Genomic DNA, 12,807 nt, shown 5'->3' on the forward strand with positions numbered 1-12,807 from the left:
AGCCTGCGTGTTTCATTCATCTTTCAAGGCAGATTCAGGGAACAGACAATGTTAAAAAGTCTGCAGTGAAGTCAATGTCATATTTGGAAGGTATCTCAAAATTTATTGATATGTTTGTTCTTGGTCTTCGGCTTAAGACACGAGGACATGTTGCTTAAAAGGGGTTAATGATTTTTGTGCGTGTATGTGTGTGCTCGCTGTGGAGAATGTGAGAAGGAACAAGTGTATCTGACAGGACAGGTGGCTCCATTGTGTCTCTAGCCATATCTTCAATGGCCAGGGATTCGTGTGCATAAGACAGAGAGAGATGGGGTAGGCAAGGTGCAAAAATAGACTCCATATAAATCTCAGATCTAAATATGTGAAGAAACACAGAAGGAAAAAAATTATATATATCCCCAAACATCTTAGATTCCTTTGAAATCATCATGTTTATCCTGTGACAAGCCTTGTAACATGATTAAAAGTCATCCATTACTGTCAGTGACTCACTGCTATGACTTGCACAACATGAAGAATAAATGAACAGAGGCAAAGTAAGGAGAAGAAAGGATAAAGTGATAAGCTTTACTTCCAGTTTCCTCTTTGGCTTTTATGAAAGTGCATTTCATTCTAAAAATACCTCCTATATACCCTCTATCTCACCAGAGCTTATATTGGAGGTAATGGGGTCTTGATTTTATCTCTAGGCTACAGTGGACCATTTAGAAATGGAAGGTGAACAAGTCAAAATGTATAAAGAGTAGCATTAATTGTTGCATGCTCAAAAAAGTACAGTCTTTCAGTTTTAAGGTTTTACATATCAGGACATAAATCATCTTTAGTAGGTCTAAACTTGGGTGTATACAACCTTCAGGGAACTACAAAACATGATTTATTATACAGTGTCAATATTTATTCAGCAGACACGAAGCCAAAATGCAGAAGCCATGTGTGAGAAATTAAATAAGTCCTGTGATTCAGTATGTTTTGAATCGCCTTTAGCACCAGTAACTTGAAGTAATTGTTTTCATGTAATTTCATGATTCTTTCACATTGTTCTGAAAGGATTTTGGCCCGCCCTTCTTTACAGCGTCGCTTCAGTTCATTGAATGTTTACAGGTATTCATTTACACACAGCTCTCTTAGCTCTCTTCAGTCCTACCACAACATTTCAATAAGGTTGAGGTCTGGATTTTGATTGGATCATTGATTCTTTTCCTTTTCATTCATTCTTTTTCGGCTAGTGTGCTCTGGATCATTGACCTGTTGCATGACCCAATTTGAGCCTCATTGCTTCACACACATAACACACTTTGGTATACAGAGTAGTTTATGCTCAACTCACTGACTGCAAGGTGCCCAGATCCCGTGGCTGCAAAACAAAGCCAAGTTTCATACCCAGGTGGTATGAGGTGTTGTCATTGATATGCTGCGTTGGAGGGCGCTAAACACTAACATCTTCACTTTGGTCTCATATGTGCAGAGGACATTGTTCCAGAAGTCTTGTAGCTTACTTGATGCATCTTTGCAAACCTAAGCTGTGTCACGACTTTCTTTTTAGAGGGAAGGTGCTTTCTCTTAGCAGCCGTTCCAAACAGGCGATACTTGTTCAGTCTTTTTCTAATCATGCTGTCATGGAGTTTGACATTTACCATGCTAACTGGGGGCTGTAGAGTCTGAGATGTAGCTCTTTTTTTTCTTCAATTTCTCCGAGCAGTGTAATCTGACCTTGGGGTGAATTTCCTGAGATGTCTTGGGAATAATGGCTACTGTCTCGAATGATTTCTACTTATTATGAACTTCAAATTGCTTGGAAATGATCATATAACCCTTCCCAGATTGATGATTAGCAATAGTTCCTTCTCTATAAATCGTTGTGTTAATACACGCCTGAATGCTTCAAATAGGCAAAGTGCCAAAGCATCAGCCTTTACTGAAGCGCTTGCAGTGCACTTGCTGATGATCAATTAATCAAGTGCATTTGATTAACAGCACCTGGCTGCTAATTACCCTGTTAATTCCCAAAGAAGCAGTAAGACTCTCTTTAATTTTCAACACTGCTTCTGCGTATTTTGTATTAGTTTTTGTTTCATATTCAGATTATTTTTTATTATGTCATGATATGTAAAAACGCTAAAATTAAAAGAGCGGTTATTTTCTTTTTAAAATAACTGTAGAGGCCAGGCACATCATCCACTAAGAAACAAAAAACAATAATGGCTGATTTATGTACTTAGTATCCATATTCTTATCTTATCTTCTGCACAAGGGCAGCAATGGAAGCCGTTAATGTTAAAACATTTTGGGATTTTGTTTATGTTTGGTGCTGAATGAAAGAGCACCTTTTTCTGTAAATATGGGCCAAAAGTTTAGACAAAAATACAACCAGGCCAATTGTTTCCGCAGAAACTAATTTGAGCTGTGTAAGTACACAAACGTCTTGTGAAATATCATGAGAACTGCCTGAGAGGAGGCAATATTATCTCCAGTTAGAGCACTGCATCTTGTGACTGCAGCTTGTCATCATAGTTTAACTTGGCCAGTACAATGAGGCCCTTCACAAGACTTGATGGAGACTTAAACAAGTTAAAAGTGATTCTGTAAACTTGGAGATCTGGGATTTAACAGGTAGATTTTATTTTTGGTACTTTTTCTTGGACCACTGTCATTGTCCTATGGTAAATTATTCTATCTTGGGTCAAGGGCCCCTCTGTATAAAGTCTTCTGGTTTCAGGAAGGTGTCTCTGAACCATATTTAGTGGTGAACACCTAACACATGTTAGGTGTTCCTGATAAGAAGAACAGAAAACAGAAATAAAATGCAGCATCAACACATCCCACTAAAAAGTTTCAACTTTGTAAATGTTTCCTATACTCAGACTGATATGTTCAGCATCACCGACTACTCTGTGACCTTTTTATAAAATGCAAATTAAAATATGCGGGCATGAATGATGTGGGCCAACTCAAAAATGATTTTGGAAGGATGTTAAAAGGGATGGATTGCCAAGTGCATGGGAGGAGGACAAGCATTGTGCTGTTACACACACATTCACATTAGTGTGTGACAGGGTTATTATGTTAGGCCTTGGGAAATGGGTGACGGCAGTGGTCATGTGGACTACAGCTATACTTTCAAATGTTTTGAAACATCGCAGGGGAGATAGATGGATGAAAAGATGGGTGGCTGTTTGTTTGTTTTTTAATGTAGGAGTAATCTCATTAGTTTCTGCAAGAGGTTTGGTTTGTTTTCTATTCCACTGCCTCGAGGGCACAGTACCAGTTTAATTTGACTGATTCACTGCAGCAAGCGCGAGTGTAGTGCAGCAGCCAGCAGCACTGGTGAACTGAATAGTAGTATATCACAATATGAACTCACTTGCACTAATATTACAGTATAGTGTCTGGCATTTTATCATTTGATGCAATGTTGGGGACAAAAATTACCAGTGAAGTTGTTTTGTATGTCTCTTTTCATACCTTGGAAGCCCCAGAGGAGTATCTGAGATTTCCTTTGCTTTACCTTGGTCCACGGTGTGCTCTCTCTCATGACATGGTTGTAAGCATTCCAGATGTGGGATGCGTTCCTCCGTCTCCTCCAGGTGGCGCAGCCAGGTCATGATAGTCTCTATGCAAGAATTTGCAGGAGCATTATTGCTTTAAATGGCACTGTGATCATCCCAAAAGACACTGTTTTGTCTTGTCTCGTCCTGCCAGTATAACTCAACATCATTATAGGAGTATTTCAAACCAAACTGAATGAAAGTGTTAAGTGGGTTTATCCAAACAGCCTGAGGCTGACTATTCATTCTCTGTGTCTTTCTTTTTGTCTTTTCCTCTCTTTCCAGATGTTGGAGCCTAAGGTGGATGCCCCTTCATGTGAACTGGGTGGAGTAGGAGGAGATCGAGGAGGTGTATGCCTCCATCTGCCGACACGTAGCTCAGAAGGGGAGGAAAGCAGCCTGTATCCCTCCAGTCCCTCTGAGCCCCCAACGCTGGGTAGTCCTCACCCCTCAGAGCCACTCACCCCTCTGGATGAGGTCTACATGCCCCTTAGAAGTCTGGTGGGATCTGACGAGGGACTTAAGGTACCTCCAACACCACCGCCTTCCACTGAGGGTGAGGATTCCAAGAGCATAGAGGGGCATGAGATGGAACTCTGGAAGGACAGGAAGGATGAGGAGAACAAGCCAGAGGAAGAGGAGGATGAAGAGGAAGAGGAGGCCGGCAGAAAGAGTGTTGGGAGCGAAGGCTGCGAGAAAGAAGATGAAGGAGACGAGGAAGGAGAGAGGAACGAGGAGGAGGTGAACTTAAACCTGGTGGTGTCAAACACAGATGAGGACAATGTCTCAGAGCCGCCTGACACCAACGCTCCCCCTTCCTCCTCCTCATCTTCGTTTGTTATCCCGGAGCTCCGCCTTGACCGCTCCTTTAGCGCCGATGCCCTTTCTTCACCCAACACTGACGAAGAAGAGTACGATGAAGATGAAGACGAGGAGTCTGAAGAAGAAGATGATGAAGACGACAGCGACGATGCCTACCTGCAACGCAGTGACAGCAAGCGCCGAAGCATGGTAGAGGGTGCCACGTGTGAGAAACACGGAGGAGGGGGGCTGAGTGTGCAAAATTCCCTCCGCAGGCGCACACACAGCGAGGGCAGCCTCCTGCAGGACCCCCGCACACCTTGCTTCACTTCTGACAACGCCATCAACTGCCTAGAAACTGGAGGGGGATCCCACAAGGGCGGCTGGACACTCCCGTCACCTAAAACCTTGAAGAAAGAGCTGACCAAGAATGGAGGCTCCATGCATCAGCTGTGTATGCTATTTTCTGGGAGGAAGGTAAGCAACGTCACTGTGAAATACCAGTGAGGCACAGAGAGAACAGGTCACGAAGTACAAGCAACAAGAAACACACACAAACAAGCACTGCGATATTGACCAGTGGTGTTTCAGCTACTCCTCCTGAATAGCCCAGTTACTTTCCAGTGGTTTTAGTGAAAAGGGTGACATCAAGTGGTAAAGCAGAGCAAATGCATGCTCTACCTGATGTTATAATTACATCAGCTTGTAATTAACACTTATAATTATTCACAGATTGCTCACATTTACATACAAAACACTTTAATGCTGATTGTTAAATTTTCATAAATTTCAAATGACTGTCTCATTGGCTCTCTAATGTTGTTATGTAAAAATCTGTAAAAGATCCAAGAATACTGTGAAATTATAGCATTATCTATAATAGCAGTGTGTTTCCCACATCTCATACCAATCTGTGTAAGTTTTAAGAGTCAAGAATTGTAGAAAATTGTAAAGGTAACAAACAAAAATAGAATAGTGCAATAATGAAATAATTTATGGGCTCCTATTTGAGAAGGATTTCTGCAGTTTGAGATTAAGTGCCGGTAAATGTTGTTTCACTTGTCCAGCAGAGGGTAGCATGCATCGTATTGTCTTGCCTTATGCAGCTCACACTCAGTAACAGAAACAGTTGTGCTTTTTCTCACTTTGCTCATGCCAGTGTTGAGTAGTGCTAACTGAGAAATTATTCTGTCTCATGTTCCTGTTCACTATGAAGTAATAGGTTTTTTATTTGTCCTTAGAATTATCACACTGACGGTGCACACGGACGATTAATCATCTGTGCCACCGTTTCTTCCAAAACTATTTATAGTGCTGGTCTGCACACCTGTACACATGTTTCAGAAGAAATAGTTTGGAAAAAATGAGAAAGAAAGAAAAGAAGGATCAGAAAAATGTATTAAATGGAAGGAAAATAAGTCAGTGATAGCAGAACTCAGTAGGCTCTAACAGAGCTGATTAAGTGCTTGCTTTATCAAAAATACTTCTCCTCTTTATCTGCCTCTCCCTCCACAAATCTGTCAGCACACTCGGCAGCCTTAAATGGCAAGGTGTGTACACTGCGCAGGGAAGGAATGCAGCAGACGGAGCTGCAGCCTATTGGTCTTGGCAGATTCAAGGGTAATTTTACTACCTCTTGCCGTCATGGATACAGTTCCTTTGAGGCTTTTGTTTCCATTATTTAAAATGACATCTTCAGGCGCAGTGTGTGTGTGTGTGTGTGTGTGTGTGTGTGTGTGTGTGTGTGTGTGTGTGTGTGTGTGTGTTTTAGTTAAAGCTATCTCTATTTGGTTTGCAGTGTTATGCTGTTACAGTAGGATGAAATCAGAACCACTTATCAGAACCATTTAGCCACACGTGGTGGGGACTTTAATTAATTTAGAATCATTAACCTTGACATTGTTTTTGGAGGTAAAACAAAGAAACAAACAGAAACAGTGTATACAATGTTGTCTGATCGTGTTTGTTTTAAACTTGCAGTGAAACCTTAGCTTCACTGATTACATTGTTTTATTACTATTTGAATATTTGACGTGCCACATCAGTTATCATACACTATAAGATACTTTGCACACAACTCAGTGCGCTGCAGGTTGGTGTGTGCGCGTTAGAAAGTGTGACAGACGTGTCTGGCCTTTAACAAGCACCAGGCGTCCTCCTGTCTTTCTTTCCGTTCTGCACCTTTTCTTCTCACTTGATGTTTTTAGTGGCCTATCATCAGTGCAAAGAGAGCCAGGGACGGACAGAGAGCAGGTCAAGAAAAATAATGTCAGTTTGTTTGACTGTGAGATTTTTCTTGCTTACTGCTTCAGTGAAACGGTAAGCAAGGACCGGACCGGTGAAAAATTTGAATATACTTTTGTCTGTTTCTTTTTAATCCTCGCATTTTTGCCTCTCGACTTTTCAACTGTTCATGTTTTATCCATGCAATGAACCTGATCTAGCTCAACTGTTTATAAATGTAAAAGTTCTTTGGTGTCTTTTCACATTCCAGTAGTTCCTGTGGTATTTTATGGTATTACATAAACTTTATAAGGCATTTCAATCAAAGACAACAGAAAGCAAAATTATAGCAATAAACATTTTAAAAAGTTTAAACCAGTAATACTTAAATTTGTGTCTTAACCAAGTAGCCAGTAGTAGCGCTCTTTCAAGGTGCTTGGTGCTTGTTTTATGTCACCGCACGAACAAAATACTTTATGAGACAGAAAGTCAAATTTGATTTCAAATAATTGTTAGTCATCTATGTAAAATAATTTTATTTATTTTTTTTTACCATGATTGTGGTAAACAATATTTTTAATTAGTTTTTTTAAAGTTTAATTTAAAAAAGCTAAAATTGTTCTATGTAAACAACCAAAACAAATGGAAACCAGAGATGATCAAATTATTCTTTTTTTTTTTACAATAGTTTTTACAGAAGGAGCTAAAACCAATAAATTGTATTTCCAGTGAGGTCATTACATTGACTCTCCTCTCGCTGCACAGACACCCACCCCCTCGCAGATGTCGCTGACATGTGAGGATCTAACCCAAGCAACCCAAAGAAAGAAAGAAAAAATCTGTTTACGGGGCTTAAATGTTTGTTTGGATTTTGAATAAATATCGCCTCTCTTTACAGATGTTGGGTGGGGAAACTATTTCAGTGTGTTTACTGAATGTGTGTGATGCTTACATTCTTGCGTTGACATAAGGATGGCCCCAGGCAGATAGTATAAAATGAACACTGATGAAAACAAATTAGTATGTATTTAACATTTAACATCGGTGTAGTTTGGCATGATGTTATGGACACCTCTGACAGTCGTAAAAATGGTCTCAGCGTACTTCCAGCCCAATCACTGAGGCCGACTTGCAGTTTTCTCTCATGCAAGGCAGTTTCTGTAGCTGTCCAGCATTATATAACATTAACTCCCCCCCTCTTACTTTTACATGAAATAATAAAAACAGTTGTTTAACATTATTTAGCATTATTTAAAGAGAGAAAAAAACATATTGTTGGCTTGAACATAACTTAAAAATTCAGTACGTATGCAGATGTTTTCCAGTAATGTTTGTGCACTGTGCACATAATCAGGCCGTCCAGTTCTGTTGTGTTGGCTCCCGCACAACTAATTTAATGTTATAAAAATATATATATTTTTATAACTAATGTCTAAAATATAATTGGGAGAGTAAAGCATATGTATTATGTTAAACAGGTTGAACGCTAGAAAAACACTCATTGAGTAGAAAAGATAGTTAGGGTTAAGCACACATTAAAGAGGTTAAAACAATAGAACACACAGCTGTGTGTTTGGAGTGACGTACCTTCAGAGAAAAGATTGGCTTCTGTTTTTCTCGCCTTTACATAATACTTTCTGTGCTGTAATAATAAGCAAGAAAAACATTTACAGGAACTTAAATATTCTATTTTAGGGTGACACAGAAAAATATGAGTAAAGCCCCAGCAATTTTCCACTAGAAAAACTATTCTATTAATCCTTGTCTCTCATTATTCCTCAGGCCCTAAGTTGCATATTTGTTAATTTTAGCTCAAAGGTTATAGGACTCCATATCAAGATTTTTGTGTTTATCTCATATGGCTCAGCGCATGACCGGGCCTAAGAATAGGGTTGGTTGTGTTTTTTTTTTTACTGAATGAACTAAATAAGTTATTCACGGAAACTGTTTAAAAATATAGTGTATTGATGAGTACCAGGCTCATCTCAAGTGTTTTGTTTCAGCATAAGACAAAACAGGCGCCACAGGTAATTTGCCAGGTGCCAAGGCACACATCACAATCGGCACGTATCGTCTGTGAGCACTACGACCCACTGAACACAGATGGCGTTGTGGACAAAAGCGTGGGTTTTCTTGATTTTGTTGTACAGTAGTTGGCCTGGATGGGACAAAAGGCCACAGTTCAAATGCACGCAGGGCACAGCCAGTCCACTGCAATGCTAAATGAGTAACATGTAAATATTTACTGAGACTGAGCAAACTTTCAGAGCAGTCAACACAGCATCCTGTCACCTCCTACTTATTGACAAAAAAAATGTGAATGAACTGAATGCAATGTTTTTTTTAGGTTGTGCTGTGTTACTCCACAGTTTACAGCAAACTTTAATGGTGGAGAGTCCATAATGTAAATGTAATGTGAGTGTCCATGTACGTTTCCAATAAAGGGAAAAAGGAGTTATGTAAGTCTGAACAGGACTTTTTCTTTTTTTTTTAATTTGGGAACAATTTATTATCTCTTGTTGTGAAATCAGGGACATCTCCCTTTGTCTTTCGGTGAAGTCTTCTGTGCTGTCTGGAAAGTTCCAGAGAGATGTTATGTCATTCTCCCCTATCCCTGTCTCTGTATGTTTGATTGTTCATTTGTTTTTTAAATTTTGACTTAAGCAGGAAGAGGAATGCACAGTTGGGGAGAAAGTAACCGCACATACCCACAAACCCGAGGTGGCACATATATACGTCTAAGTCTATATACATATTTCTGCATCAAACAATCCCTTAGTCACTCTGTATGCAAACAGAGAGCTTTATTTCATTCTTTCTTATTCTTTTTTAATGATTCATCTTCACTCCCAGCCATATTGTAGCTACATTACAGAACAACACACAGCCAAGAGGTCCTCTTGCATTCTCCTTCAATTTTTCCACATAACAGTTTCCATTCGTTTTATTTACAACATTGGCCTGAACTGTTTTGGCATATCACGAGAAGTTATGGCACTTGTAAATCACACACACACATGCACCCACACACAGTGCCAGTGGTTTTCCTACGGCGCACTGTTTTAATGCTGTGATTTTCATGGAGTCACTTTCTCAACTGACTTTTAACATCTTATAAAGCAAGAAACCATGTGGTAACTTAATTGCCTAATGAAGAATAAAATATTCAGGTTGAAGCTGCAGGTCCCATACAAAATGTCTCTATCCACACCAGCAGATAAAGTGCTTTGGAGAGATGAAAATTAAGTTTATGTTGTCGTGCAGAGTCCATTAGCCCAGATAATATAATGCTATCTACTTATCCAAGTTAGCCTGCCTAAAATGACTTCACATCTGCAAGCCACTTTGCAAACCACTTTCCCTTCAGCACTGGCTTTTCATGCTTAGTGAATGAGGCATGCAGTGTTCTGTGCTGGCATCTCAAAAGAGCTGACAGATATTAATAATTGTAGATTACTGACATATGATTAAATGTTGTAATATGTAAAAATGTATCTGTCTAACATAATCCTCTCTAAAAGCACAGTATAGATAAACTTGATTAAACTTGTGCTAGGCCAGCTTAGAGCATCCAGAACCAAACATGTATGCTGTGGATGTTTCAGTGCTGAGTAGAGGCTTTCCTGTTGCAATGTGCATTTTAACTAAGTTAAACTAAGTTCAGTAGAAGTTCATAATATTCTTATTGGCTTTGAGAATGATGTTATTGCTTACATCCACTCCTTAAACGTTTGTTAGAAGCTGTTTCTCGTAGCTCTACGAACACCATTTTAACATGTGGAGAAATTCCAGGCTTGATAAGTGTACTTTAACTAATTCATACAAAAGTAAAGTAGTAGAATACAGACACATAAAAAGTGTGTCTGATTTAAAAATGTAATCTTTGTTAAAGATCTCAACGTTCATACTCCAGTGCTACTACTTAACCACTCATTCATGGAGTTGTGCATTTTTACAAAACCCCCACAACAAAGGCTAGCTAATCCTGAGTAATTATGCTTGCATTATCCTTGTTTATTTGTTATCAGTTGTTTGCCTGTTTGTGACTGTGCCTGAATTTTAATGGGGTTCGTGAATAGTTACTCTTCTGAACTGTGCATGAAGGAGTGCTCTACACATGTCAATACCAATGACTGTAGAGGACCCTGTCTCAGTAATTGTAACAGACTGCCTGACACCTGCTTCCAGTACCAACACTTAACAAAGTTAGTGACTTTCTACAGTATGAAGAACCAACACGGGAGACCTAACAGACCTAACTGACTGAGAGCTAGGAAATCACTGGAGAGTATTGTTTCAGTTGTCATCAGCTTGATGACTAATACAATATCGCGTTATCACTTGCATCTCGGGAATATGCAAGACTTTGAGCAGTATACAGGAATGACCATCAGCATTTGCTCAGTGACCTATAAACTAATTACTGCGCAGAGTGTTTGATGATTTTTCTTTCGTCAGACACGTTGCCCTGATGTCAGAGCACTTACTAGAAGAGCTCAGTTCAGCAGACCCGCACTGTCTCCTATAGTGTATTCTCTTTGGTCGGTAAATGTTGGGACTTTGGATGCTATCACTGGCATTCTCCTGACATTCAGATGACTCAAGACAAGACAGACTCCAGAAGGCCTCCTGTTTCATAGTTGTGTCCTCTGTGTGTTTGAACTGAGGTGTTTACAGCGCTCGTTGCCATAGCAGTGTTTTGGGTGAGTCAGCCAAAAAATACTGCTATGGCAAAATATTTAGATAAATAAATGTTTATAGATGGTTCCATAAGTAACCCGTGTACAGCTGTTGTTATTAATGATACCTGTGGCCTTTAACGGAACTGTTGTTCACATATGTGTGCGTCACCCACCAGTTTTGCACAGTGAAGCTTACGGGACATTGCTCTAGTTGGTACTGTTTGTCTTATTAAAATAATTATGAGCTTCAGAAAAAAAAGCTCTGAACGTATACATCTAATCTCAGCATTTAAAGTAATGTAGTGAAGTTGTTTTTTTTAATTAATCAAATTCACTTAAAAAGAGCAATTTTCTCCATCTCCTGTTTTTGTCTCCAAATGCATTTGGCTCAGTGAAACAATACAAATGGTTAAACATACCAAAACTAAATCAGATCCTTCTTCCACCTAGCAATGTTTGGCCGACTGGGTATTTAATAAAATATTTAATAAAACAAATATTCCTCTATATTTAATAGCTTGCTTGCATGTTGGCATATATTCTACTATCCTGCAGAGCATCATCTGCAGCACACTGCTCCTCTTTTAACCACACATTCAAATCTCTAAAGAGGCAAAGGAGGCAACTCTAACTATGTTATATTTATTGAGATCAATAGTAGACTTTCTGAGTTTGAGAGTTAATGAATATGTGAAAATGACTTGGCTCTTTAAAGTGTTTTGCAGCATCATGGACCGTATTCAATATGCAGTAAATGACGATCAGGTTCATTATAAAGTGTATGACTGATCGTTTTGCTCTTTTGTGGCTTTTCCTCTCTATTAGTGCATCAGTTGCAAAGCCAACAAACCCTGCACATAATTTATTTGAAGATTCCCTTTAGAACTGCATGATGACAGCAGCCCTGTTGCATAGCTGTAAAAAGTGATAAGAAGCTGGATAACTCATCTGTGTAAGGAATTCTGATGCCAATGATGTCCAGGAATACATCTAGGCTTTTTTTCTTTTGGGGGGGGGGGGTGAATTTGGTTCATTTCTCATTTATTTGGTTAGGTTTGTACTCTAAAGCATATTTATTTAGTGGCTTAATAAGAGGTTGTAGTGGAAAGAATTAGATTATAGCCCCACTTAACAGGCAGTGTCATCTGTGTTGAAGTGCTGAAAGGAAAACTCACTTTCTCGCTGTGTTGTTGTTCATGCTGTAGATCGTTCTGAAATGAAGCAGTAAGAATCAGAGGGGGTAGGGTGCATTTTTATATCCCCACTGGGGATATTAAAAAAAATTAGCAGGGGGGAGATATGTAGACCAGAGAGAGGGGAAATCCTCCTCTACCCTCTATCATACCCTATGTTGTAAACTGACTGAGAGACCAGCATATATACCTTGTAGCTGGGTATAAATATAATAGCAACAAAACAGATTTTGGCCACCAGTGCAGGACACGTGTAACTTCTTTCTGTCCTTTAGCTAACTTTGGTTTTTCTTTTAGCTAGTGCTGTGAAGCGCAAACATCAGTTATACATATTTCATTTTGCTGGATAAAAACCAACAAATC

General features: G+C 39.4%; 1 protein-coding gene across 5 annotated transcripts in view; it reads left to right on the top strand.

Annotated features, from left to right (window-relative positions):
• Positions 1–12,807, top strand: part of rgs3a (regulator of G protein signaling 3a) — a 121,574-nt gene that overhangs the window by 84,630 nt on the left and 24,137 nt on the right. For all 5 annotated transcript variants that reach the window (XM_012916698.5, XM_004537996.5, XM_012916699.4 and 2 more), the window contains one exon: positions 3,831–4,823. In XM_012916698.5, coding sequence (XP_012772152.1) covers positions 3,831–4,823 — 993 coding nt within the window. The remainder of the gene's footprint in view (positions 1–3,830; positions 4,824–12,807) is intronic.

Source organism: Maylandia zebra, linkage group LG7 (genome assembly GCF_041146795.1).
Source record: "Maylandia zebra isolate NMK-2024a linkage group LG7, Mzebra_GT3a, whole genome shotgun sequence".
In the NCBI taxonomy this organism is placed as follows: Eukaryota; Metazoa; Chordata; class Actinopteri; order Cichliformes; family Cichlidae; genus Maylandia; species Maylandia zebra.